This window comes from Tubulanus polymorphus, chromosome 3 (assembly GCF_964204645.1).
Source record: "Tubulanus polymorphus chromosome 3, tnTubPoly1.2, whole genome shotgun sequence".
Classification (NCBI taxonomy): domain Eukaryota; kingdom Metazoa; phylum Nemertea; class Palaeonemertea; order Tubulaniformes; family Tubulanidae; genus Tubulanus; species Tubulanus polymorphus.
In genome coordinates, this window is record NC_134027.1 from 21,934,961 (window position 1) to 21,958,609 (window position 23,649).

General features: G+C 38.9%; 2 protein-coding genes and 1 non-coding gene across 6 annotated transcripts; all 3 read left to right on the top strand.

The window, feature by feature from the left end:
• The first annotated feature begins 3,145 nt into the window (after positions 1–3,145).
• On the top strand, positions 3,146–7,180 carry LOC141902483 (uncharacterized). 2 transcript variants are annotated; one of them, XM_074790229.1, is made up of 8 exons: positions 3,146–3,284; positions 3,369–3,571; positions 3,977–4,145; positions 4,584–4,943; positions 5,358–5,708; positions 5,792–6,091; positions 6,215–6,526; positions 6,611–7,180. In XM_074790229.1, exons 1-8 carry the CDS (start codon positions 3,221–3,223, stop codon positions 6,769–6,771), a joined length of 1,920 nt encoding a protein of 639 aa, XP_074646330.1. In that variant the 5' UTR covers positions 3,146–3,220; the 3' UTR covers positions 6,772–7,180. The 2 variants fall into 2 exon arrangements, with proteins under 2 accessions (XP_074646330.1, XP_074646331.1); XM_074790230.1 differs by lacking the exon at positions 3,369–3,571.
• A 5,681-nt stretch (positions 7,181–12,861) lies between these two features.
• On the top strand, positions 12,862–21,204 carry LOC141901581 (uncharacterized). 3 transcript variants are annotated; one of them, XM_074788908.1, is made up of 4 exons: positions 12,862–13,471; positions 16,745–18,432; positions 19,497–19,721; positions 20,415–21,204. In XM_074788908.1, exons 1-4 carry the CDS (start codon positions 13,422–13,424, stop codon positions 20,981–20,983), a joined length of 2,532 nt encoding a protein of 843 aa, XP_074645009.1. In that variant the 5' UTR covers positions 12,862–13,421; the 3' UTR covers positions 20,984–21,204. The 3 variants fall into 3 exon arrangements, with proteins under 3 accessions (XP_074645009.1, XP_074645010.1, XP_074645011.1); XM_074788909.1 differs by lacking the exon at positions 12,862–13,471 and adding an exon at positions 15,528–15,660; XM_074788910.1 differs by lacking the exon at positions 12,862–13,471 and adding an exon at positions 15,540–15,643.
• Positions 21,205–23,236: 2,032 nt separating this feature from the next.
• Trnas-aga (transfer RNA serine (anticodon AGA)) lies at positions 23,237–23,318 on the top strand. The gene has a single exon. It is a non-coding gene; the product is annotated as a tRNA-Ser (tRNA).
• Positions 23,319–23,649: the final 331 nt, after the last annotated feature.

Below are 23,649 nucleotides of genomic sequence, written 5' to 3' on the forward strand. Positions count from 1 at the left end.
TAGCGAATACTGATAGCCTTTTTTTTAAAAACTGGATTTAGTAATACGGATCTTGACCCCCTTTTCTTCGAATAAGAACGTAAAACTATGAATATTTCACACTTGATATGCAGCTATGAACATAAATCCTTTGAAATTGAGTTCATCGGGTTACGCGCCGTTAAAAACTGGTTTCTCAGTACAGATATGTCATTTCTGAAAAGAAATTGCGGATTCAAGGTTGTAATATATATTACAAGTCATATATCTATAGAAGGCCTACTTTTCCTGGCGTAGCGCTATGGTTTACTGCAGTGGAATATCTTTAAGAATACTTGCAGCTAAATTCTTTTGATTTTCGAATTAAAAAACAGAAATACGTACGATTTTCTAATAAGGAAATGAGATATATATTCGATATATGAATGACAAAATGAGGATACGTTAGATTTATCAACTCATTAGTAGAGATAATCAAAAGAACTTTATTAATTCGAAAAGATGGCCCCAGGACGGCAGTGTTTCATGCTTCGAAATGTGTTTATTACGTAATGAAAAATGTTTAGATTTTTTAACTGTATCTCGTCGGCAAATGGGAAAAAATATTTTCTATTACAAGTTATATCTGTTGAAAAAATACCTGAATCTTTTTTCTTAATTCATAAATCAGAAACAAATTTTTTCACATGTCCCTAAGACGCTTCCATATGTTTATGGTGATCCACTCGATCAGCAATGGTATTTACCATATTGATTTACTAAGGAAATGAGACATAGGGACCGAATATTTTCAACGTTTTAACGAATTTTTCGTATCATCGTATTCGTATTATACTGGTCTTTGCTAGCGAATTTAGGTAAAAATGTCCCGGGAAATATTGTTCCCGGAAAAAATATCCTAGGAAAAAATGTCCCATTATGCAGAAAAAAAATGTTCTAGTCTATCATTACTAATTTAGTAAATTTCCTATCGAAATAACACCAGGGAACATATTTGGTAATCGTGTAAGTTGCACACTAACCATAAGAAATAATTCATTGAGTGAACTCAAACATAATACTTCAAATTTAAGAAGATTTCTAAATTTATAATACAGATAATTAAATCAAAGTAGAGCCATTTTTGTTATCAAATGTTGAAATTGTAATTAAAATGTATTACCAAGTTTGTTATGTGGTGTTATTATGATGTGAAATTAACTACGTTACCAAGTAAGTAATTCGGTGCCTGATTCGGACCATACTAAAAAATTTTTTTGTACGGCTGAAGCACCGATAAAAATTTTTTCACATTGGCCCGTTATTTGGTTTTCTCGCGCGAGAACTCAAAACTTTTGGTTTTCTCGAGCGAGAAGACAAAACATTTTGGTTTTCTCGCGCGAGAATGTGGTGTACCGTGCCAGAAAACAGTAAAGTATCAAACATTTGCATTAACAGCGCATTAACAATGTTCTGGTGTGGAGAATGTTGTTAATATCCCGATGAATCTGAGGTACATGTACAAAATAGGAAAATCGATCTGTAGTATTTTCATTTCAGTAAAATAATACGCGCGTTACTCTCGCGTTTTTGATACCGCGAAGTTTCGCCAGTGAACAGCCTGGTCCGTTTCAATATTCTGCAATCATTGATTTCTTTTTATTACAATTACAATTAGTTTATTCCTCCGCAAATAATGTGCACAGAAAACAAAACAAGAAAGCTACTTGGGATTAGATTGAAACCTTAGAAAATAACACAAATTGTCGACAAAGATAATGAAATATAAATCATATAATATTTCAGTTCAATAAAGTAATTACGATTTGAACATATCGATAATTGAATTGAATTGTCCGGCAACCAGTCTCACCCCGATATATTGATGACGTAAATGCAACATCTTATAAAAGTAATTGCTAAGATTTATCATAGATAATTGTTAAAATAAAGGCTACGAAATATATTACAAAATAATCACAGTTGTTATTGCTATTTTGAAACGCCAATATTGAAAACGCATAGTGCATGTCGACTTACACAGAACATCTTTTTAGGTGTCAATGTATGTATACATTAATGTAACGATTTAATTCAAACAAACTAGTCTCCATATTCGTCATAAGAACAAAATGGAGAGCGAAAATAGTTACTACTGAAAAGTGTTAGGACAGTCTACCCGCCATTAGAATACGACTCAATAAGTGTAAGTAATGATTGGTTAGATTATCATGCGGTATTTCAGTAACCACACCTCTGTTCAATGACGAATCGATCAGGAATTAATGAATGCCTTCGCGAAGCACCCTATGACAGGCCCTGTTGATATTTGAACGTGTATAGAAACCGTTGTCAACATCGCTGTCATGAGAACGAAAACATATTTTGCTTGGGTACATTTTCTGAAATGGAAACCGTATAATCAGCTTGCGTAAAACTTACTTATTTCCTAGGCGTGTGTATTGATGAAAAAGTTTGGCGGAAGGAGCATATCAATCTATACTAAGAGGCTAACGGCGAAACTTTGTCACGAATTGTGCGCTTTGGATTAATAAGTTTTTGGTACCAAATGAAAGATTTACGTACGTACGTACATACGTACGTACATACATACATACATACATACATACATACATACATACATACGACGAAATAATAATAATAATAATAATTGTAATTTATATTGCCAAAACTTAATTGATAAAACGAAGAGTAGCATTACTTCATTACAAAGTTTTAGAAAGGTTATAAAATGCGATATGCGGATAGCTCTAATGTTTCTCAAAACCAGCGATAGAAAGTCTCCTCGGAAACTCGCTGCGTACGAAGCAACAGAGGAACAAAGATATAATCCATTTTTCGCTGGAATAGTTCAGAATGGGTTCGGAACTTCACCTAAAAAGACATTTGGAATTGAAAATCAAATAATCTCATTTAGTTGTTGCATGTAGTAACACTCTTTAGATGACTATTCCTATATCTGGATAGAACTGAAACCCTTGGCAGAATGTATTTATGGCAGTTGTCGCATCCGCATGGATTCCAAAAATAGGTCGTTGTTTTTCACGTTGTTATTTGATCCTGATTGTAAACGCGCTGTCGCTGTTCCATCATGAGCAGTGAGTGTTGAGATAATTGCTTAAACGGGTTCCAAATACCATATATGCCGACATACAGGATAATTTTTGAAAACCGTATTTTGTGCGTACATAGCTAATTCCTTCTGAAATTACTGGAACTTCGTAGCAAACTCAGCGAAAAGATGGATCGTTTTTTGATTGCCGTCAGTGTGTATGTTTGGATCGTATTCTTGATGGACATTCGATGTAAGTGTAGGCCTCAATATTAAGATTACATCATCTAATTCATCGTAGTATTCAATGCAGTATATCAGCATATCTGAATTATAGGCAAAAGCTCAGCCAATGATTGTAAACCATTCTCGAATATTTCCATGAAAATAAAACCCGATGAATCGATTTGGGGCCGAGAATCGTGGGTTCAATGCATCGTTGATAACGATGAGGATTTCTGTGGTGAACCACTACGTCTGATTCAACTCCGCAACAACGTTACGAGATTTCAAGTAAATTTCACCAAGTGGAAATGTGAAGTAAGCTTATCATGCTGAATATTAGAATGGCGTGTTATTGATTTCTATTTTTGATATTGGCCTCTTGCACGAGGAGGCCATATACACCTTTCTCAAGAAACCGTGGTTTAAGTAGTCTAAGATGACAGACTGGAAATAGTTTTTTTTTAAACACCCTCAACCCGCTAAGCGCCACACAGGGCATTATAAGCGGGTTCGATGTTTCTTTTTCCCAATGGGGGAGAGACCAGAGAAGAATCTTCGACCAAGAAACTCTGTCACCACCAGACAGAGCCCATGAACCCATAAACCCTGGATTGACGATACCAGTGACCGGCGGCTTAACCCACTCGGCCACTGCACCTCTGGAAATAGTCTGAACAGTATTATTAAATGTGGGGGGACGTCAACGATGTATCTTTACAGGCGAAGAGCGATGATTTTGTTGGTTATAACGATATTTTCGGTGAGTGTGATTGGTTCTACAGGCGCATGTATGGTATTTACGTGCGCGAAACGATGTCCAATTACGGCGGTACGTGGGCCTGTGTATACAATAACACCGTAATGGCAACAGCCGAAGTTACGGTGATTCGTAAGTATTTGGGTGCCGATGATTAAGCACCTGGCTCAGTCTGAACAGAGTCGTGCGTGATTTCAGTTCAGATTATGAGATACGTCTTGAGAAAAATTGGGTTTGGGATTAGAATTAGCTAAGTCTTTAGATTGACTATGGAACCAAAATGAGCACAAATATCCCTAAGGCATCTAAAGCCAAATAGTGTCAATGTTACCGCTGGTTTGAAGTTGTAAGATCTATACTCGAACAAACATAGTCTTTGATAATTTGAGCTATGAACTAAAAGCTAATACTGGTTCCACGATCTTCCAAGATCTTTAGGAATATTCTTGAAAATGCAATATTAGTTTTGCCAATGCTTCAAAGTCAAATCTAATTCATATCTGTCTTGGAGTCAACGATTAAAACTCTTAGAACCACCAGCGTTTGATCGTGATTTTGCTATCATTTCAGATGGTCCCGGAGCTCAGGGTATCGAGGTGATCTCCTCAAAGCGTATTAAACACGAATGGAATCGGGTGGCTCGAATGATAATCGTTGAAGAACATCAAGATTTAGTTTTAATGTGTACTGGATATTACAAATACGTTCTGACACCTCTGATTTACCACTGGAGGAAAAGAGAAGGACCAATTTCAGTTCAACCCAAACGAATCGGTCAAAAATCTATACTCATTTTCCCTTCCATGAAAACAACGGATAGCGGTTACTACGAGTGTCGCAAACAGAACAGAGCTGAATATGACACTCGTGAGATAATTGTGGAAGTCTACTGCAGGTCAAATACAACTGGAAAACTGTTACCTTGTGAAAGTAAGTAATCGTACGTAGTAGTGGCTTGGAAGTTAACTCAGAATTTAACAGCTGAGGAGTTAAATGTGAACCTTAACTAAAAGTTTTATGGATCTGGATCCTGCAATAGATAAAGGGTAACCCAAGGGGTACATTATATGTACAAGTATCGATGCTCTATTCCTCTACGCCTATCGTCTTTCATCATCCGTATTCGCTGTCGTTATCGAATACTGATGACACATATCAGTGTTTGATGTGTAAGTAAAGGGAACACTTCATAGATTTGAAATTAGTTCATTTCCAATTTTTTTCAACTCGCTGGTCTTATTTAAACCGGGAACCATGGAACTGAATCGTGGAGCCAACTTTTAAAATCTATACAGAATTTCCCCAACCGATCCGTCTAAAACTGTACGTGAACATTATTTTCAGAGCCACCGAAAATACACTTTGGACGAACCTGGCTTACACAAAAACCGTACATCGGAGAAAGAGCTGAATTCAAGATATTCTATTATCAATTGAACCCGGAAGACACCGTCGATGTAAAGTGTAAGAATGATCACCGTTCGGTCGTCAATTCCTGTCGATTCGGTACAAAACGCGTCGTCATAAAAAGGCCGACGAACTGGGGAAGAAGAGGCTGGACGAGATTGTACTTTGGGCAGTGGAGAATACGAATATGGGACGTGAAATGGGATGATTACGGGTTTTATACGTGTTGGTTGAAAAATACAACGAACGGTTTACGAACCTATTTCAATATACGACTGATATCTCCAGGTTTGTAAACTCAGCGAATAATCGTATTTGAAATCAGTTACAAATGACCCACTTCTTAAATTTCATCCGTTGTTCTTTTGTAGCGTCGCAAAGTCGAGTTAAGAATCTTCGAGTCGTATATGTGACTGATAAATCATGTCGAATATCTTGGGTATCATTGTCCTCACATCGGAATCAGTATTTTCTGATAGAGTACCGACTCGTAGGAGCCACTAATTGGACAATTTCACCACCCGTAGTTACGGTTGGAACTGGTTTGGGACGCCATCAATTAAACGGTTTATCACCATCTAGTGAATATGAGATTAGACTCAGAGATTGGAATCGACAATCAGTTGAATCAGTTACTGCTCCTTCTCAATCAATAACAATTATGACTAAAGGTGACTGCATTTTCCCGCGGATGTTTCGTTTTTAGTGTCCACGGATTTTTCTGGAAAATTTTATTCCAAGTTCTTTCTAAACAAGATCGTGTAAATCATGTTTAAACTCTTACGTATTTTCAGGATTGGAACCTGATTCTGCAGCGATGTCGAAATTTTTCGATTCGGTAGTGATTTTCGAATCGAGCGAGAAAGTAACCGTCAATTTAGCCGAATCCCCCGAGCGAAATGATGTCGGTATCAGTGTTCTAGCCTGTTGTCTCAACGAGACGACTGTAGCGACGCCCGTATGTTGTAGATCTTTTAATTTCTCATCGCTGATTGGTCAGATGCAAGCGCGAATCGACCGTAACGCCATCTACAGGTACACGGTCAGATTAATTGACGATGGTCACGTCATATATTCGAGACATGTGCCTGTCGTTGAAGTTGAAGGTATTTTAGAAAATATAAACGGATTCTCATTAAATTCTTCGATTACTATAAATTCATGCAGGTGTTTTTAATGTTTAAATTTAGATGGAATTTTTGACGGTTTAGATGGTGACGTCACATGGATTGCCTGCGGTGTTATAGCTATTCTACTATTTGGTTTTTTGCTGACAATTGTTTACGGTAGAAATATCGTTAAAAAATCGCCTAGCCAGTGCTGCCAGATGATTGAAGAAAAACCCACATGAAGAACTGAACTATCCAAAGTGCATTTCTATACCCAGAAACTGTTAACTTTTTCCGCACATAGTTCAAAATGAAGCAATTGTTATTTTTTTAAATCCCGCTCCCCGACCACTAGTAATGAATACAATGTTTCGAGAAAAATTATACTTCAAAAAAATCCCACCTCCGCAATAATTTCAAGTCCACTAAATCCATAATCCGACTTATTGTTTAAAAGAAACAACCAAAACGGACTATTCTTCAAGATTTCCCCCAACCCGAGATAAAGCTACATGTTTGGTTGTTAAGTTGTGAGGATATTCAATTGGTAATAAGTAAAACGTTAGCTGTATGAAATGAATCAAACTTGTCAATATCATGTTATGCGAGTCAAATTATACAACGGATTTTTGTACAGAAATATATCTCGTCCCAGTCAAATATATATGTAGAAATTCACCTATAATTACACTAGTGGAACTGAGTGAAAATATCAAATAGAAAATCCTTCCGTTCCGTAGAGATTGGCAGGCATGATGTCACAGTGGTTGGAAGTGTGAATATTGCAAATGCGAGTGAAACTGTTACAAGCATTATTGTTGTACGTTTTGATTTTGTAGCTTTCTTGTCCGACGAAACTGTTGTTGAACCTCTGAGTAACTGAACTATTATAACAGAATTTGATGAAACAATTAACGTTAAAGGTAAAATGAAAGCGTGGATGACCATCATTATAAAACATATAAACTGGGCAAATAATTCATAATAACATCTGAAAGACTGGTTGGTGAAATGTATCGATAAAGTAGGTAGAAGATACACAACCAGTGCATTCACTGCAGTTATCATCATTATAACAAATCTAGCGAATCTCGGTGTACTTATCAAACGAGACGTGAACGGGAAGAGCACAACTGCCGCACGTTCTAGAGATATAGCTACTATTAACCAGGAACTATTAAAGGATACTAGTGTTGTTACGAATTCGATTTGACAACTGATCAGTGAATTCATCACGAATATTGGACCAGTTTCTACGCGCAAGAGAATAAACTGTAAAACAGGCATCAACGTTAGATTGACGCAGAACATAAAATCAGTGACTGATAAAACAATAAGATAGTTAGCGTAAGATAGACTCCTGAATCTGCGATTTATCATTATCAGGAAAGGTCAAATTTCCGAATGCTCCGAAGAGGAACAAGATGGGTAGAATGAATAATGACAGCGAACAGTAGCTGTTCGCAACAGACATAATGACAATCTAACTGTTATAAGTTCGACCAATTTGCATCTGAAGGTTCATAATTCACGGCATAAAGAACCGTGTGAGTGTGGTAAAATGAATTTGAATGAAATAAATCCACAAAGACATTCATAAGGTCTTATTCATGAAACTAATTTTCATTTGTCATTCGATCATTATTAATACGATGAAATTATCGTCCTCACTTTACAGAGAATGAAAATGAATTTTGTACCGTATAAATCCAAAACAATTCATTCAGATTTATGAAAGTGTATCAAGAATTTGTGAAGCATAAAACATGTAACTAAAATTGAACATAATTTTCCCAAACGGCAGACTATCTCTGTTGAAATATCTTCTATGGGTTAAGCTTATTCTAGAAGTATAACCCATTGTCACCAAACACGTAAATGTATCGGTTCATGGAAACGAAACTTTGAGAAAAGGATCAAAACTGTTCGAAAAACAGTTAATTCTTGAAGCGGGCAGCCCGAATGAGATTTGTACGCTTGCAGGTTATCGATTTAAATGGAAACATGGACATAGTGCAAAAACCGTACCCATTAGCTCTATACCTCACTATTTTTGAAAGTTCTTTTTAAGTTCAGAAAATGACACGCTTGGAAAAGACCGAACCAATCAACCACCCATCAACATGATTTCCTGAGAAAGGTACGAAGGTTTGTGGACCTTATTTACACAGACTTTACCTCACCAAAATGGTAAAAAATCTGATATCGTATTATTCAATATCAACTCGGAGAAAAGAGTATTCTCATCAATTTACCAAAAGAAGCCTCGGTTTTAGTTAGAGAAAATTTTGAATATTGCGTCACATGCTGAAATCATGCTCCGAAATGAAACGTATTTTTACTATGAATAAATCATTTGCGACATCTATTTTACATCAACTTAGAGAAAATAGTCCCCACTACACATGTATTGTAATAAAATCTTAAACAAGATTCGGGTTAAAGTCTTAGAGAGATAAGAATTTTAAATTTAAAAAAAATCATACTCATCTTGAATTAAGGCATGAAAATGTAAAACATTTGATTTTTCGTACTTTTTGGTCTCCGATGATTTTATTCGGATGATTGTCATTTCGTCGAGGCAGAGTTTAGTTATACGTTTCATATCAACCTTTATCTGCATGCAGTTTTTCAGTGTTAACGCTTTATTACTGAATACAAGCCGAGAAGAACAAGGTTTATTTCCATAAGTAAATATACTGCGACGGGTGGTTTTGCAAAGTCATCGATGAATAAGATTAAGAGCCTCTAGAGATATAATTCTGGAGTAAGTTGTTTAGTAAGAAGTCATAATGAACGAATTCGCCTTCAGTGATTAGTAAAAAAAAAATCGAAAGTATGAAAATGAACGAAAGACTTTTGTTTATTTTGAAAAGGAAGCACCGCAGTAGATTGAAAAATAATCATGCATACTGAAATACGAATTAAAAATCAACACATATATAACAGTTTGATATGCATGTAATAAAATTGTAATCAAATAAAACAAGTATGTATAAGAGAATCAGAGAATGACCTGAGGAGCAGTAGTAAAACACGTAAGAACTAACCGTGAAATACTTAAAATGAATTTGACAAAAAGGATCATAAACTGAATGAGTCACGATGAGAGAAGAGTAAAAACCGATCAATGTATAAGAATAAAGATAAAAGACGTAGAAACATTAATGAATTGATTAATTAGATCAAGTTAAGATTAGACAACGATCAGTAGAACGTCTTAAGATAAGACAACTTCTAAGGATATAAGAAAGCTTCATGTACAAACTAACTTAAATTAAATAACTTCATGCAGAACTAGATCAAAAGATTCTGAATACAAAATTTTTCATATATAATACATGAAATTTTTTTCTAGGAAATTTTACGTATGTCACTGGTCTGCACCATCGGTCTAGGCTATGGAACGTCATCCTTGCAAAAACTCTTCATCGCATTTTAACAACGTACCCACAATCTTACAACTAACTCACAATCTTACAACCAACTCACAATCATACAACCAGCGTTGAATTTCTTACAGTATGCCGTCACCGTACACCAGGTGGCGCTGGACTTAATTTCTTTATAGTAAGCCGTCATCGTGCACCAGCATACAGCATACATGATGAAATACTATAGAAAAAATGGTCCCAGCGCCATCTGGTGTACGATGACGGCTTACTATAAAAAAAATCCAGCGCCACCTGGTGTACGATGACGGCATTAAGTAAGAAATTCCATGCTGACTATAAAAAATTCAACGCGCATTGTTGAAAAATGCATCGTGGTTATAGAATTAAAAACTAACTTTATAAGATTGTTAGTTGGTTGTAAGATTGCGAGTACGTTGTTTGAATTCGCTGTAGAGTTTTTGCTAGGATGGCGTTCCATACTAGGCTCCGCTTAACGAAATGGGTTATTAATACTGAATAAGGTACGTTAAGTATACATGTACATCATCAATTTCAAACAAGTAAATGAACGCGGCGCTATCATGTACTATGTTTATTGATGACCAAGAAATGAGACGTATATATCCATAGAAAAACGCCCCCATAAAATAAGGTTTCTCCCTCTTATTAGGTTATGCGACCTTTACCAACTATAAATAGTTCCCGTTCAGGATACGAATGACCGTGCGACTAGCCACGATTAACGCCCGAAAATTCTACAAGGTGGTAATTTCCAGCTGGTGTCGGTAATTTCCGTACGTATCCGAGAATGCTTGGTTACCTCACGAATGAGTTGCTAGGCAGCTGTCTCCACGTTGCTATGTTAGCATCAGTTCACTTCGCGTGAAATCGCTTTACGCTGACGCTTTTCACACGAGCTTTTCAATTATTTTCATCGAAATGGAAAATTCCGACGAAATGTTGTCCGATTTTATTGATCGGGTACTAAGATTGAGCGGCGAGACTTTAAAACGTGGTAAAGACTTAGCGTTGATGCGAGTTCATTTCTCGTCCGATACATGTAAGTCCTAACGAAAATGTTTCGTCATATTTCAGGTTCCGAAAACGAATTCTGCCTCGATAGCAAAGTTTACTCTGCTGAAAACATACACACAATTCCAGGTAATGAACATAATGGAGAACAAGTTTTCATATCAACAGTTTAATGACTATCATCACCCGTTTGAATCATACGAAATTCCTGCTTTCCTAGGTATTCCAAAATTATTCTGGTTGTCGTTCCGTCCTAAGTCCGCTGTAATATTGACCCATTATGAAACATCCCCGGGTGAAATGGTCAAAATATTCGGCGAAACAATCGGTTGGAGTGATGGAATGTATATGCAAAGAATTCCAAACACTTGGTGGCAGGCTTACTTGATCGATCAGCAACTCGCAACTGAGCTCAAACTTGCAGTCGTGGACGAAAATGGACGCATGAAATGGGAGCCGAGAGCAAATAGATTTGTACGATCGAAGGGAATTTACTTCTGCCAGTGAGGCCGGGCATCTGTGACGCTCGATGGTAATTTTCGTTTCGGTTGAAATATCCTTATTGAATCTAAAGTTTAGAAACACCGTTACTAGTTCCAGTTGTTTTCTATTCTAGAAAAATCGCTTAACCATAAGATAGAAGGGAAATCTTCATTGACTCTGCAGCTGGTCACCAAACCAACACTTGTGGATATACCCATATGTGAAATCAAAATAACGAAAAAGACCGCCATAGCTTTCAAAGGTAAGGAAGATATTAATTTTGTGAAATTCATAGAATTTGAAAAAAAACAACTTATAAAAACGCATCGTTTTATTACATTACAGAACAAGTAGATGAAGCTATCGGGACGCGAGAATATAACGTAGATGAGATTGTGGACGAAAGCGAACGAAAAGAATGCGATTCCAATGAAAGTCCAGTCGGAGAAAGGCACAGAAATCAATTGATCGAAGATTGTTCAAATGAAATGGAAATACCGACGTGGCAAATAGAATCAAAAATTCGCAATCGGAGCTTCACGGACTTGAAAGGTAGGAAATTTGAATTTACAGATTTTGACATCAATTCAAATTCAATTTGTCAGGGTTTTACAATTTTCCGAGATGCAGAAGAACTTCATTTTGTTACAGAGAAAATCGAACAAATTAATCAGCCACGAAAAGTCGAAGATGACAATCAAACAATGGATCTGCAATGTCCCTCGAAACCCAGTTCAGAGGAAGAACCGGTCGAGGAAGAAATTGAACTCGAATCAGTGGCAGCCACACGTGTCGTGAGGTTCGCCGGCTTTAACGGTACGAGATTCTGTTCACCAGAGGTTGTAGAATTCGTCATTCCAGTTTGCTATAATTTGATTCTCTAAATCTTTTGTAGGAAAAATCGGGCGATTCGCAAAATATTTACGTCGGGGAATTCGGAGAGCATTTATTTGTAACGCTGGTCGATAAATGTTATGCTTGGCTACTATCGGATTTTCTACTTTTTCAAATTTTTTATTATTGTCCTCTAGCGCCAATCAACAGAATAAAATTCAAACCATTTTCAATCAACTGACAATTTTTCAATTTTTGTATATTCTATCAATTTTTCATCAATATAAAAGTTTACTCCGATTCATAAAAAAACTTTTGAATTATCGAAACATTTACTGCCATAGTAACGGCTTATGTTCTTGTTCAATGTTCCACCATTTTAAAACACCGGTAGGCTACATACGTAGGCGTATTTACGGTAATTTGCTTTTACCCGGGTATAAGCCGCACTCCAACAGTTAATCGAGGGGCCTACGTACCTGGAATCGAGTGATGCACAAGCTCATAAAAAACAATTTGTATATGTTTCATAGTATAGGCATTTAAATCAGCAACGTAGACGAAAACCCCAGTCGCTTACATACATAATCTAGTGCTTTACGCAACTAACAGTAGGATACAGAATATTCTGCATCAGGCTATATGAACAGTGTGAAATACGAAGAGTTGAATCTTCTTTCTACTGTGGAACTTCGTTATAACGAACTTGGATTCAACGATTCATCGGATACTACAAAGGAATATAGAATTTTACAAGTAACACAATTTGATTAATTTCATACTGGATACAACAAACTACCGGTTATGAGGAACATATTTTCTGGTACCGTGAAATTCGGTGTAACGAGGTTCCACTTTACTGTTACGACCCAGATTCGTCACGTGTAATAATTGGTAATAATCATCGTCGTAGACGTGATTTGTTCGTGGAACATCAATTAAATTAAAATCGTCTCGGCGTCCCCTGTTTGCGGTAGTCTGGTGACATTCGTTAATCGAGTGTTGTTACCAGCTGTAAGGTTTAGGTTTGGAAGTGGAAACCGAATCTTCTCGAACAAACAGTGATTTTTTGCCGTGTGCCGTGTGCGTTGCGTGTTGCGTGCTGCGTGTTATGTGTTGCATGTGGTGTACCGTGCGGTGTGTGCTCTATGCGAAATGAATTCGTCCCGGAGAAAATATGTCAACCGCCACTGAGAAGGTATTAATCTTCGTTAGACCAATCCGCCAGATATAGTTTGAAAATATATGTTACGTAGGTTAACCTTTGTCAACATGTAAATTCAATGATGCCGAGCTATTGGATTTACTTTTTCTGCAGGATTATTGAAGGCTTTTATCTATTTAGGTTTCATTAGGATTATCGTTGGATTATTGGTGTTATCATCATTTTTCGGTTAACTTATTGAAAGATTATTTAATATGTAGGTGGATAACAAATTGTTGGATTTTTGATTGGCAAGATTTTTGTTAATTCTTAAGGCCTAAGTCTCGCTTCTCAAAGCTCGACCCGGATACAACTTGCTGTCTGGTCGCGATATGGGCATCCCCCAGGATGATAAGGCATGATCAGGCGAGTATAAGGCTCGATTGTTGGAAATAAGTTATGGTCAACTTGATGAAACATGGATTCTAAATGCATGGATTGATTTCAGTACTATGGATATTCATTTTGTTATATATACACGAGATACGGCCGGAGATGTCTAGGTCTACATACACCGCGACAATGTGAAATACCTAATATATGTAATGAGCCGTCTGGCGCAGTAATAGTGCATGTTTTTTTTTCAAATCGGGTTACACTGCACCTGATGATAACTACATATGGCGCTTAAACGTTTTAATATCATGCCGATAATTACCTATCCCCGGGTAATAATTATTAATAATTGTGCGGTTAGCTGTAGATAGAAGTGACTAGGCAAAAGTTCTGCGTAAATAAAAGATTACGTTTCTTACTTTTCCACTGTTTATTACGACATCTTTCTCAATTATTCTCATTCCCATCCTCACTTGCCAGGGTATGATTACCGCCCGCTGAAGCCCTGGCCAAAATAACTCTGGCCGCAAACCGTTCGTTCGTTTGTCTATCACAGCACCCACGATTTCTTGGGCGGACAGGTATCCACTCAGCGCCCACCAGTATATTTACATAGCCAATCAGATGTATGGTATTTGTAGTGCAAACGTCGTGCCGGTAAAAACGCATCTGATGGGCTAGATATATGGCTTTGAGCGGGAACCAGTCCACCCAAGAAATCGTGGGCAATGTACGTAATAGAACAATGAACGGTCTGCGGCCAGGGTTATGGGTTTGTATTGGCCACAGAGCGCGAGGATGCTCATTCCTTACTCCCGATATATTTATCGATATTCATTTTAGTCTTTGCGCCAGATATTTGACTCGATATATGCTGATGCAACTTAAATCATCACTTGTTATGCATATCAAATATTAAGGCAGCATTTTCTGGGATATCCCGAATAACGACATGCCCAGGAGCCAGCAGTTGTAGAAATGTCGATAATAGTTATACACATTATATCAGTATCGTCATTCTGCTAAATCGAAATCCGAAATAAATGCGCTATAAGCTCATTCCAGGGAGTCATGAATTATGCGAATTAAATTCCCACCGTTGGATAATTTTTAATCAGAATTTAGAGCGTATTTCTATATATCTCGAAAAAATCAACCATCCTCCTCCACTTACACGCTACCCTTCGAATAACGTATTAGCAATGCAGAAAAAGATCATAAAACAACAATGGGACATTCTTTACTAAAAATCATCTGCTCTTAAACTACCCGCGCTTCGATTACACGATATCATCAAAAATATCCTTTTACTTATTTTGCTTAAACAATAGACTACTGATGTATATACTCATGTATATATGTATAGGGGTTAATGCTAGCTGTTTATTACCTATGCATAGCGTCTGTAACTGATTGAATAGATTTATGACTTTAAAAAAAAAAGTTTTTCATGTTCAATCTATTACATATGCCGAGCATAGAGGGACTGATTGAATAGATTTCTGAATAAGAAAAAAATGAATAATAAACAGTACATAACGTTACTTAAGTAGGTCAATTTGCAGACCAGAAATGTGAACAAATTACAATTTCGCACCGCAGTCGCCCAGCTACCACTCTGTACACTTCGAGTGCGTTTAATGACTGTCGTGCGTAGACGAGTAAAAGAGCTGGCTTTGAATTTCCTATTACCCGGTCGGTTTCAACTAGGTACTAGACGACCTACTGACAGGATTCAAATGTAGGAGTTGATCGTCAAATCTGAATTCTAAGAATCACCTATCTTCGATATATTGTTGGACCTTTGTTTCGATGGATCCGAGTGCGATGGTAATCGGGAGCAGCCAGTAAGAAATTATTCATGTATTCGTTTATTTCCTGAATATTTTAAATCAATAGATACAAAAATTTACAGAATGATAATATACAATTATTTTGTTTTATACATAGATATAAATATATGCTGATGTAAAATTGCAGCGGGGCAACCTAAGGGACAAATTATTTCGATATTCCGGTAACATATATATATCATTAACGCAGAGATGTAAAATCGAACCGTTTGGAAATAATCGATATCATTTATTTCAAGGTTTATGGTAGTTCTAATTGAACAGCGGGTATGGGCTCAAATTACACTGGCTGCTTTCTTGTACAATGCATACATAGATATTTACGTAATATATCTTATTCGTATTATCCGTACAACTAGCGATAAATCCGTGGAAACCACGGGCGTTTTTTCTTTAAAGTATAAACTTCCAACTTTTCGATAGATATTGCAAGTGAATTTAGTATGAGCTATTAGTAGCCTATAGATGTGATATCCCTTGCCCGCAAAAACGTGTCCGATCTCGGGGACTTGTCCTATGCTTGTGTCCGTAGAAGCCGCGGTTAACGGAACGATAGTTAGAAAACAAAATATGTAGAGTAGTTTAACTGCTCATGAATTGAGTAGGGCCATTTTATGATGTTCATGTATGAATATCACGCGGTGCTGAAGATTTCCCGTGACCGTGGTAGCCGCGGGTAACGGAAATATAGGTAGAAAAATGTTAAATTTAAAAGATTCAGTCCCCAACGACTGTATATTGTAAGTCGCATGTAAGTCAGCATTGCTGCAGTTGTGAGATAGGATAGAATATTGGTTTTGGAGCCAATGCTGCCCTAGCAGTTCAGACATGAATTTCTGCGTTCTGATAAGAAATGTCTTGTCCCCAACGCGAAGTCGCTATTATTGTAGAGATGTCTTTCTAGGGAAGTGGTTACCTAATTTTATGTTCTTGTTTCAATGTTATCATTGTCATTTTTATCATTATAATCATTACAATAATAATTATTATTTTTGTCATTGTCATTATATTGCAACTATAAACATTATCATAACAATAACCGACATTCTTATCATAATTAGCATTGTCATCATTCTAGGCAACGAAGCAAAATGATAAAAATAGGAGTCATAGGCTGCGGCCACTGGGGCAAGGACCACGTACGGGTTTTGATCGAACGCGGCTCGCTGGCCGGCGTATGCGACTCGGACGCGGCGGCCATCGCGGCCATTCGCCAAACTAAGCCGGACGTCATCGTCTACAGCCTCGACGAGATGCTCGCCGACGCTTCCGTCGAAGGCGTGGTCATAGCCACGCCCGACCGCAGCCACTTCGACCTGGCTGAACGCGCGTTACGAGCTGGTAAACACGTGCTGGTCGAGACACCGATGACGACGTCGTACGCGCAGGCGCGGGCACTAGTACGTCTGGCCGACGAGCGCCGTCTGCTGGTAACGACCGGGTATCATATGCTGCACCAGGGCGCCGTCAGAATGATGCTGCGCTCGATCGAGAGTGGCGCGATCGGTGACGTGACGAACGTACGAACTCATCGCTATCGCCGACGTTCGTGCGCCAACATCCAGGTTCACTGGTCTCTTGGACCGCACGACGTGGCCGTCATCCTAGCGATCAATGGTTGTCGGCTACCCCGGAGACTGAGAGCGGTGGGAGAGCCGACGCAAGAGGTCGACATTCGCATGGAGTTCGGCGATAATGGCGATGACGGCGCGCTGAAAACGATGTCGGCGATTGCGCGGGGTTTTCCGGTTGTGGAACACAAAATCGTCGTGAACGGTACGGAAGGCGCATTCGTGTTTAACGACACGCTGCCCAGGGGCCAGAAACTGAAATTCTACCCGGCCTACACCGGCCAGGACGCGGCGAGCTGGTTAACCTTGACGCCGGACGCTGGTGACGGTGGATTTTTCGTCGCCTGTCGCGAAGAGGAGCTGCTAATGTCGGAGCACTCCGCGTTCGCGAAGGCGATCGAGTCAAACGGTGGAGATGGTTATCCGGAATCGTGGGCGTGCAACGACTTCGGCGCCTACGTCGCGTGCGTCTTGGAGCTTGCGCACGAGTCTCTCCTAACCGACGGATCCTGGCGCATAGTCGATGAATATTTAAATGGGCAACAGATTCGAGCTCCGAATTCGCGTAAAGAAAACGACAAGTACGCACCCGTGCACGGTAACCCGGCCGTTCAGCGCGGCTCGGCGAGCGACAAGCGTGATGAACTAACCGCCGCGTGTCCTCACACCGACCTTGCAATGGATGGTGATATCTCTCAGCTCCCTCTAGTCACCAACGAAAAATCCGATAAAAGATGCAAACCTCTCCACCAGGCGGTGGTTGGTAGCGATGAAACCTGCGATAGCTCTCGGCGCGCACCGACAGCGACCGCCGGTTGCGAACCGCCCCCACCGGCCCCGATCACTCTAGCCGGTTTGGAGCGACAACTGAAGGTGGTCGATAAACCAGTTAAAGCCCGCGTGATATCGGTAATCGATAGCTGCAAGTTTATATTCGGCCCAGAAATGGCTCAGTTGGGAGGAGAATTGTCTCGATTCTGCGGTTGTAAACACGTCATCACCTGCGCCTGCGGCACCGACGCGTTGCGTTTGGCTTTGACTGCGAAAGGCGCCACTCGGCCGCATCAGGCGGTATTCGTGCCGGCGAACACGTGCTGCTCCACGGTTGAAGCGATCATAGTGGCCGGCGCAACGCCCGTATTCGTCGATGTGCGGCAAGATACGTACAACATGGACGAGACGAGCCTCGCAAAAGGTAATATATTGTGTGCTTCTTGCGGAGTAGAACGCAAACTGCGTTGCGTATGAAATAATTCAAAAATACAGCATAATCGGAATTAAGTTCAGATTAATCGAAGTTGGCGGTTTAATTCTGCACCAAATCGATATCAATGTGAAATACATGAAAATGTTTATGAAATACACAATACGGTGTCCCGTACTGCGGTGAAATTGAGACTCATAATATTCTACTAATACATCTAACTCAGTATTTGAAAACCAAACTATGTATTTGATACCTCCGGATAGTCTGAGCCTAACATAGCGAAATGGATTCGATATACTGCATGTTTTACGACAGCTGTGGGTTGACCCTGTTACTTCAAACGACACGCGACATGCTTTTCAGGATGAACTAATTAGATTCGACAAAACGAAAATGTATTTTCCAAGTTTGACCCACTATCACACAAAAACTAATAACGATAATTGAAAACTGTAAAAAAAAACATAGAAAAATACATATAAATACCTATTGATCCTGAAAATTTCAAAAATATAGATTAAAATTTGTAAGAATTGCAAATTTTTGGATGAGATGAGCAATAATTTAAGTTGAATTATCCGGAAGACGATATCAATGTTTATGACTTCACCAGCGCGCATTGTTGCAGTACATGTATATGAATGAGTAATATCTTTAAAAAGTCCAGAGGTATGAACGAAAGAAAAAAATTAAAGGGGGACAAATAGGGACAAAAAATTCAACTATGCGGACCCGGCGCGTACCCAAAATAATGGCGCCTGGAAACTTTAAAAGGCTTAACGAATAAAACCGACAGTTACTTCTGTAAAAACAGTTTATTGCCTTAAAGTTTCGAGGTTCAAACTAAACCTGTTTGAGGTTTAGTTTTGAACCTCGAAACTGCACTCGAACTGTCGGTTTTATTCGTTAACTCTACACTGAGATTTACATCAGTTCACTGCAGTCATGTAAAAGGCTTATTGCATTGCCGCACTAATCAATTTATACCATAAATACCGAAGATCTGACCAATTTTCATATCGTTTCAATTATTTCGTTTGGTTTTTTTTCAGCGATCGAGTTGGCCCGAGGCAGCTCTCTCGAACCTACCGGTGTCGTTGTCGTAGACCTGTACGGTATGCCGGCCGACTACGACGCAATCGGTGCCGTCGCTCGAGTCAACGACCTGTGGGTTTTAGAGGACGCGGCGCAAAGCTTCGGCGCCGAGCGCAACGGCGTGAAAGTGGGTAACATTTGCGAAATAACGATAACCAGTTTCTACCCGGCGAAGGGTCTCGGTACGTTTATAGTCGAATTCATTAAATGTGTATGGCGTGCTATCACGCTAGGTGGCAGGTGAATCGGTTGAACAAATCGTTCAAAAACCGTTCAATTTTCTAGCCTTCTACATAAACCAATTTAACCTTCTGGCTAACTACATCATCCAAACAAGTGCAATACGCAATAAATTACTTGAAACAGCAGTATGGAAATTTAATGTGCTCTTATAGGCCAAAATTGGCCGGTTGGATCAACTTAGTAATGCATCAAACTTTGCAACGAATGCAGACTAGGCAAATTACACGTCTCTAAAGAAGCACCAGAAGCACCGATTAATCTTCAAAGGATTCGTATAAAAGCGAGAATTTTATTCACCATTCGTAGAATTTGAGAAATTATGGATACATTTTCAATTGAAACTGAAAAGAGACTCGGTACACACACGTTCGCGTATGATATAAATATTACCACGGTGTACCCACCAAATATAAATCAAATTAGTTTTTCAACTCAATGATGGATGTAGTTTTCAGTTAGTGTCCACTTTCAGCCCACAGCGGGCTATGCGTTCAATTTTCGTTTTCAATTTTTCAGTTTCCAACTCAAGTAAAACATTTTTGGACCTTATTTTTCGTCTTTATTGTGGGGTTCTCGTTTTATTTATGCGATCAATAATATCCTAGTTCAATGTCCCTCTTTTTCCTGTTTAGGATGTTTCGGAGATGGCGGAGCCGTACTCACCAACAGCGACGAGTTAGCGGCCGCTGTCTGGAGTCTCCGCGCTCACGGCCGCAGCCCGGACCACAAATACCACATCGAACGAGTCGGCATGAACAGTCGTTTAGACACCCTCCAAGCGGCCGTACTGCTTGAAAAACTTAAAATCTTCCCCGGCGAAATCGAATCGCGGCGTCGTATCGCCGAGCGATATCGTCAGCTGTTATCGCCGCACGGCGTCACGACGCCGACGACACCGGCCGGCGTGGCGTCCTCGTGGACGGCGTACACAGTCGTCCTGCCGACCAACTGCGACCGAAGCCGCGTCATCGACGACCTAGAACGACGGCATCGCGTACAAACGGGTGTCTTCTACGAGCCGGGACCGCAGCACAAACTGCCCGCCTTCGCCGACTATTTGCGGCCGGCGATGACGGTTGTCGACGGCCTGCAGCCGCGAATACTTAGCCTGCCCGTACACCCTTACCTGCGCGACGACGAGGTCGAACGCGTTGCCCGAGCACTGGTCGAATGCGTACGAAATTTCACGATCAAAACGTGATGAAGTCGCTTCCCCGGGGGATGCAACAACAAAAGTCATTATTATTTATTTACTTTCTTATAGAATTATACCAAGTTATAATATGGTCACACATAAATGAAATATTGGTAATATATCAACATAAAATGTTTTGATAAATACAGCAGGAAAAGCTTAAAGCTTGTATAGATAGACCCACCCTTGGATCTACGTTTTAACAATATTTTCTAATCTGCAAATAAAGGTGCTAAAATTGGTTATAGTCTACTCGGTTCTTAAAGGAGTTTTGATTTTGAGGATTGATTTTGAGGAATACACGCAGCTAATCTAGGTTCAGTTTCTGTAAAAAAGGTATTAAAACCATTGGCTATAAAAAGTGGATCACCCATAGCCAAGTCATACACGACAAACTGTTCAGAATAAACCAATTTCTTTTTCTTAGCTAAGATTGAATTTACTCGTGACTATACATGTAAGAAATCGTCATGGAATGAAGTTTTTTGCTGTTTTTAAACATTCAAAAAATACGATTCTGTATCTTATAGCCAGCTTTGATGATTGAGATTTCTAAAAAGATGTTAGAAAGAAACTAGCCACGATAAGCGCCGAAAATTCTACGAAATGGTTATTTCCGGTTACTGTCGGTAATTTTCGTAGAATGCTTGGTCACGCCACGAATGAGTTGCCAGGTAGCTATCCCCACGTTGCTATGTAGCATCAGTGTTCCCTTCACGTGAAATCGCTTTACGCTGACCCTTTTTACACGCGCTTTTCAATTATTTCCCATCGAAATGGAAAATTAAGTTCTTCTTAATTGGCTAACCTTGGCTTAACCTTAATTACCCTTGATATTTTGAAAAACCTGTTGGTCAATTTGGCTAAATACATTAAACAAGGCTTTTATGTATAGAGATCCCTCCATTAGTGTATATCGTATATACGTCTTGTATATACTTAATGTATATTTTGTTAATGATTGTGTTATGTTTTCATTTTTTGACGCCTTATAAAACGTTACCATTATGAAACCTAAACAAGATTAACCATTCAGCGTCATTTTACAAACGAACCGTAAATCGATGTGCAAAACGTCACAGGTCTATGTGTAAACATTCAATCTATTTGGCAAAATACTATTTCTTCCTATGATTATATAATGAGCTCTATTTGAACGTCGAAATGTTATATTGCATTGAATGTCATTAGAAGACGTATTGTAATAGTAAAGGATGTATGATTATATCAGAAGCCGCAGGCGTAAATAGAAATGATAAGTAAATCGGAATATTCGGTCAAAATGGCGGATGTATACACGATTTGGAAGTCTGATATAAAAGTAAGACCCTGACATGGGGATGCCGGTGGAATGACGAAGCTATCTACGATCTGTGTGGGGCCGGCGTGAGTTTCATCGGCGGCCACAAGTCGTCAATATAAAAATGTGTAAACATATAATTTCAATATTCAAATGTTTTTAGAAAATATGTTCGATATAAGGGGTATGCAGGTGTCATGAGATTAGCAATTCATAATAGCATAGCTGTCATATACGGCTCCACGTCCTCTGATGGCATGAGTATTATGTGACAATTCAATTCAATTCTTTATTGATCCTTATTACATATAAAATTCCCAAATTCAAAAAAGTTACAAATTTTAAAATAAGAAAATACAACATACAAGACACGTGCGTAATTCATACAGAATAACATAAGCAAGTAATTTTAAATGACAATGTCTACTTCAACTCAAGAGGATATCGAGTGACAGCCAAACCGGGGACCGGCCGGACCGGCTGGCTGGGCCACACGATATGCTTCAAAGTCATGATGCAGCAGAGATCAGAAGGGAGCTCTTTCCTCAACCATGGAGGCAATGAAGTTGCAGACCAGCTTAGAGGCAAAAGTGAATGAATTCGGTCGCAAGTTATCAATTATTGACAATTTTCAATAAAAGAATTAAACCTACAGTCGACAAGGTCTGTATCATCTACCCAATCGCCTATTCTCATAATTTCCCAAATTTCTTAAAACTTCGATTTCAAATTTGCAATTCCACATTAGCTTATCCAAAAAATTCTACATTTTTTCGCAGGCGTCAAATAATTTATCAAAATTAATTTCCTTATTTATAATTTCTATCACTTAAGTGTTGTTTTTTAAATAGTTGTATACACGTATGTAGTAAGTTTCCTCCTTGTACAATTGAAATGGTTGGAGTGTGAATAAATTCGTATTCGTTTATTTTGTATTCGTATCGCCAAATGCTTATCAAGTTGTCGTGGCCGAGTGGTTAAGGCGATGGACTAGAAATCCATTGGGATCTTCCCGCGCAGGTTCGAATCCTGCCGACAACGAAATGTTTTGCTAGACTCACCACTGGCTTGAGAGGTTTGTGGGTTCGAGATTATAAGTAGTCTATATATATGCATAGTTAATAGCTTTTTATATTTTATCAATAATTCAGTTCGTTTCAAAATGACCCTCATTTGGTGGAATCACATATTCTTACCGACGACCGACTTCCGGCCATATCACATTCGAATTTTCCAGAAAACTCTTCTACGTGTTTCCCTACGAGAACTCCGCGTTTATTCTGTGTGCATAATTCGTCAACCAAACGTCGATCGGACTTGTCGTTTTTTTATGCGCATCATTTTAATCACTTACTCTTATATTCCTCGAATT

Coding starts and splice junctions, on each gene's coding strand:
- LOC141902483 (XM_074790229.1), top strand. CDS start 3,221: ATGGATCGTTTTTTGATTGCCGTCAGTGTGTATGTTTGGATCGTATTC. Junction 4,146..4,583: donor AGCCGAAGTTACGGTGATTC/GTAAGTATTTGG, acceptor CTATCATTTCAG/ATGGTCCCGGAGCTCAGGGT. Junction 6,092..6,214: donor AATAACAATTATGACTAAAG/GTGACTGCATTT, acceptor ACGTATTTTCAG/GATTGGAACCTGATTCTGCA.
- LOC141901581 (XM_074788908.1), top strand. CDS start 13,422: ATGCGAAATGAATTCGTCCCGGAGAAAATATGTCAACCGCCACTGAGA. Junction 18,433..19,496: donor CGAGACGAGCCTCGCAAAAG/GTAATATATTGT, acceptor GTTTTTTTTCAG/CGATCGAGTTGGCCCGAGGC. Junction 19,722..20,414: donor CTACCCGGCGAAGGGTCTCG/GTACGTTTATAG, acceptor TTTCCTGTTTAG/GATGTTTCGGAGATGGCGGA.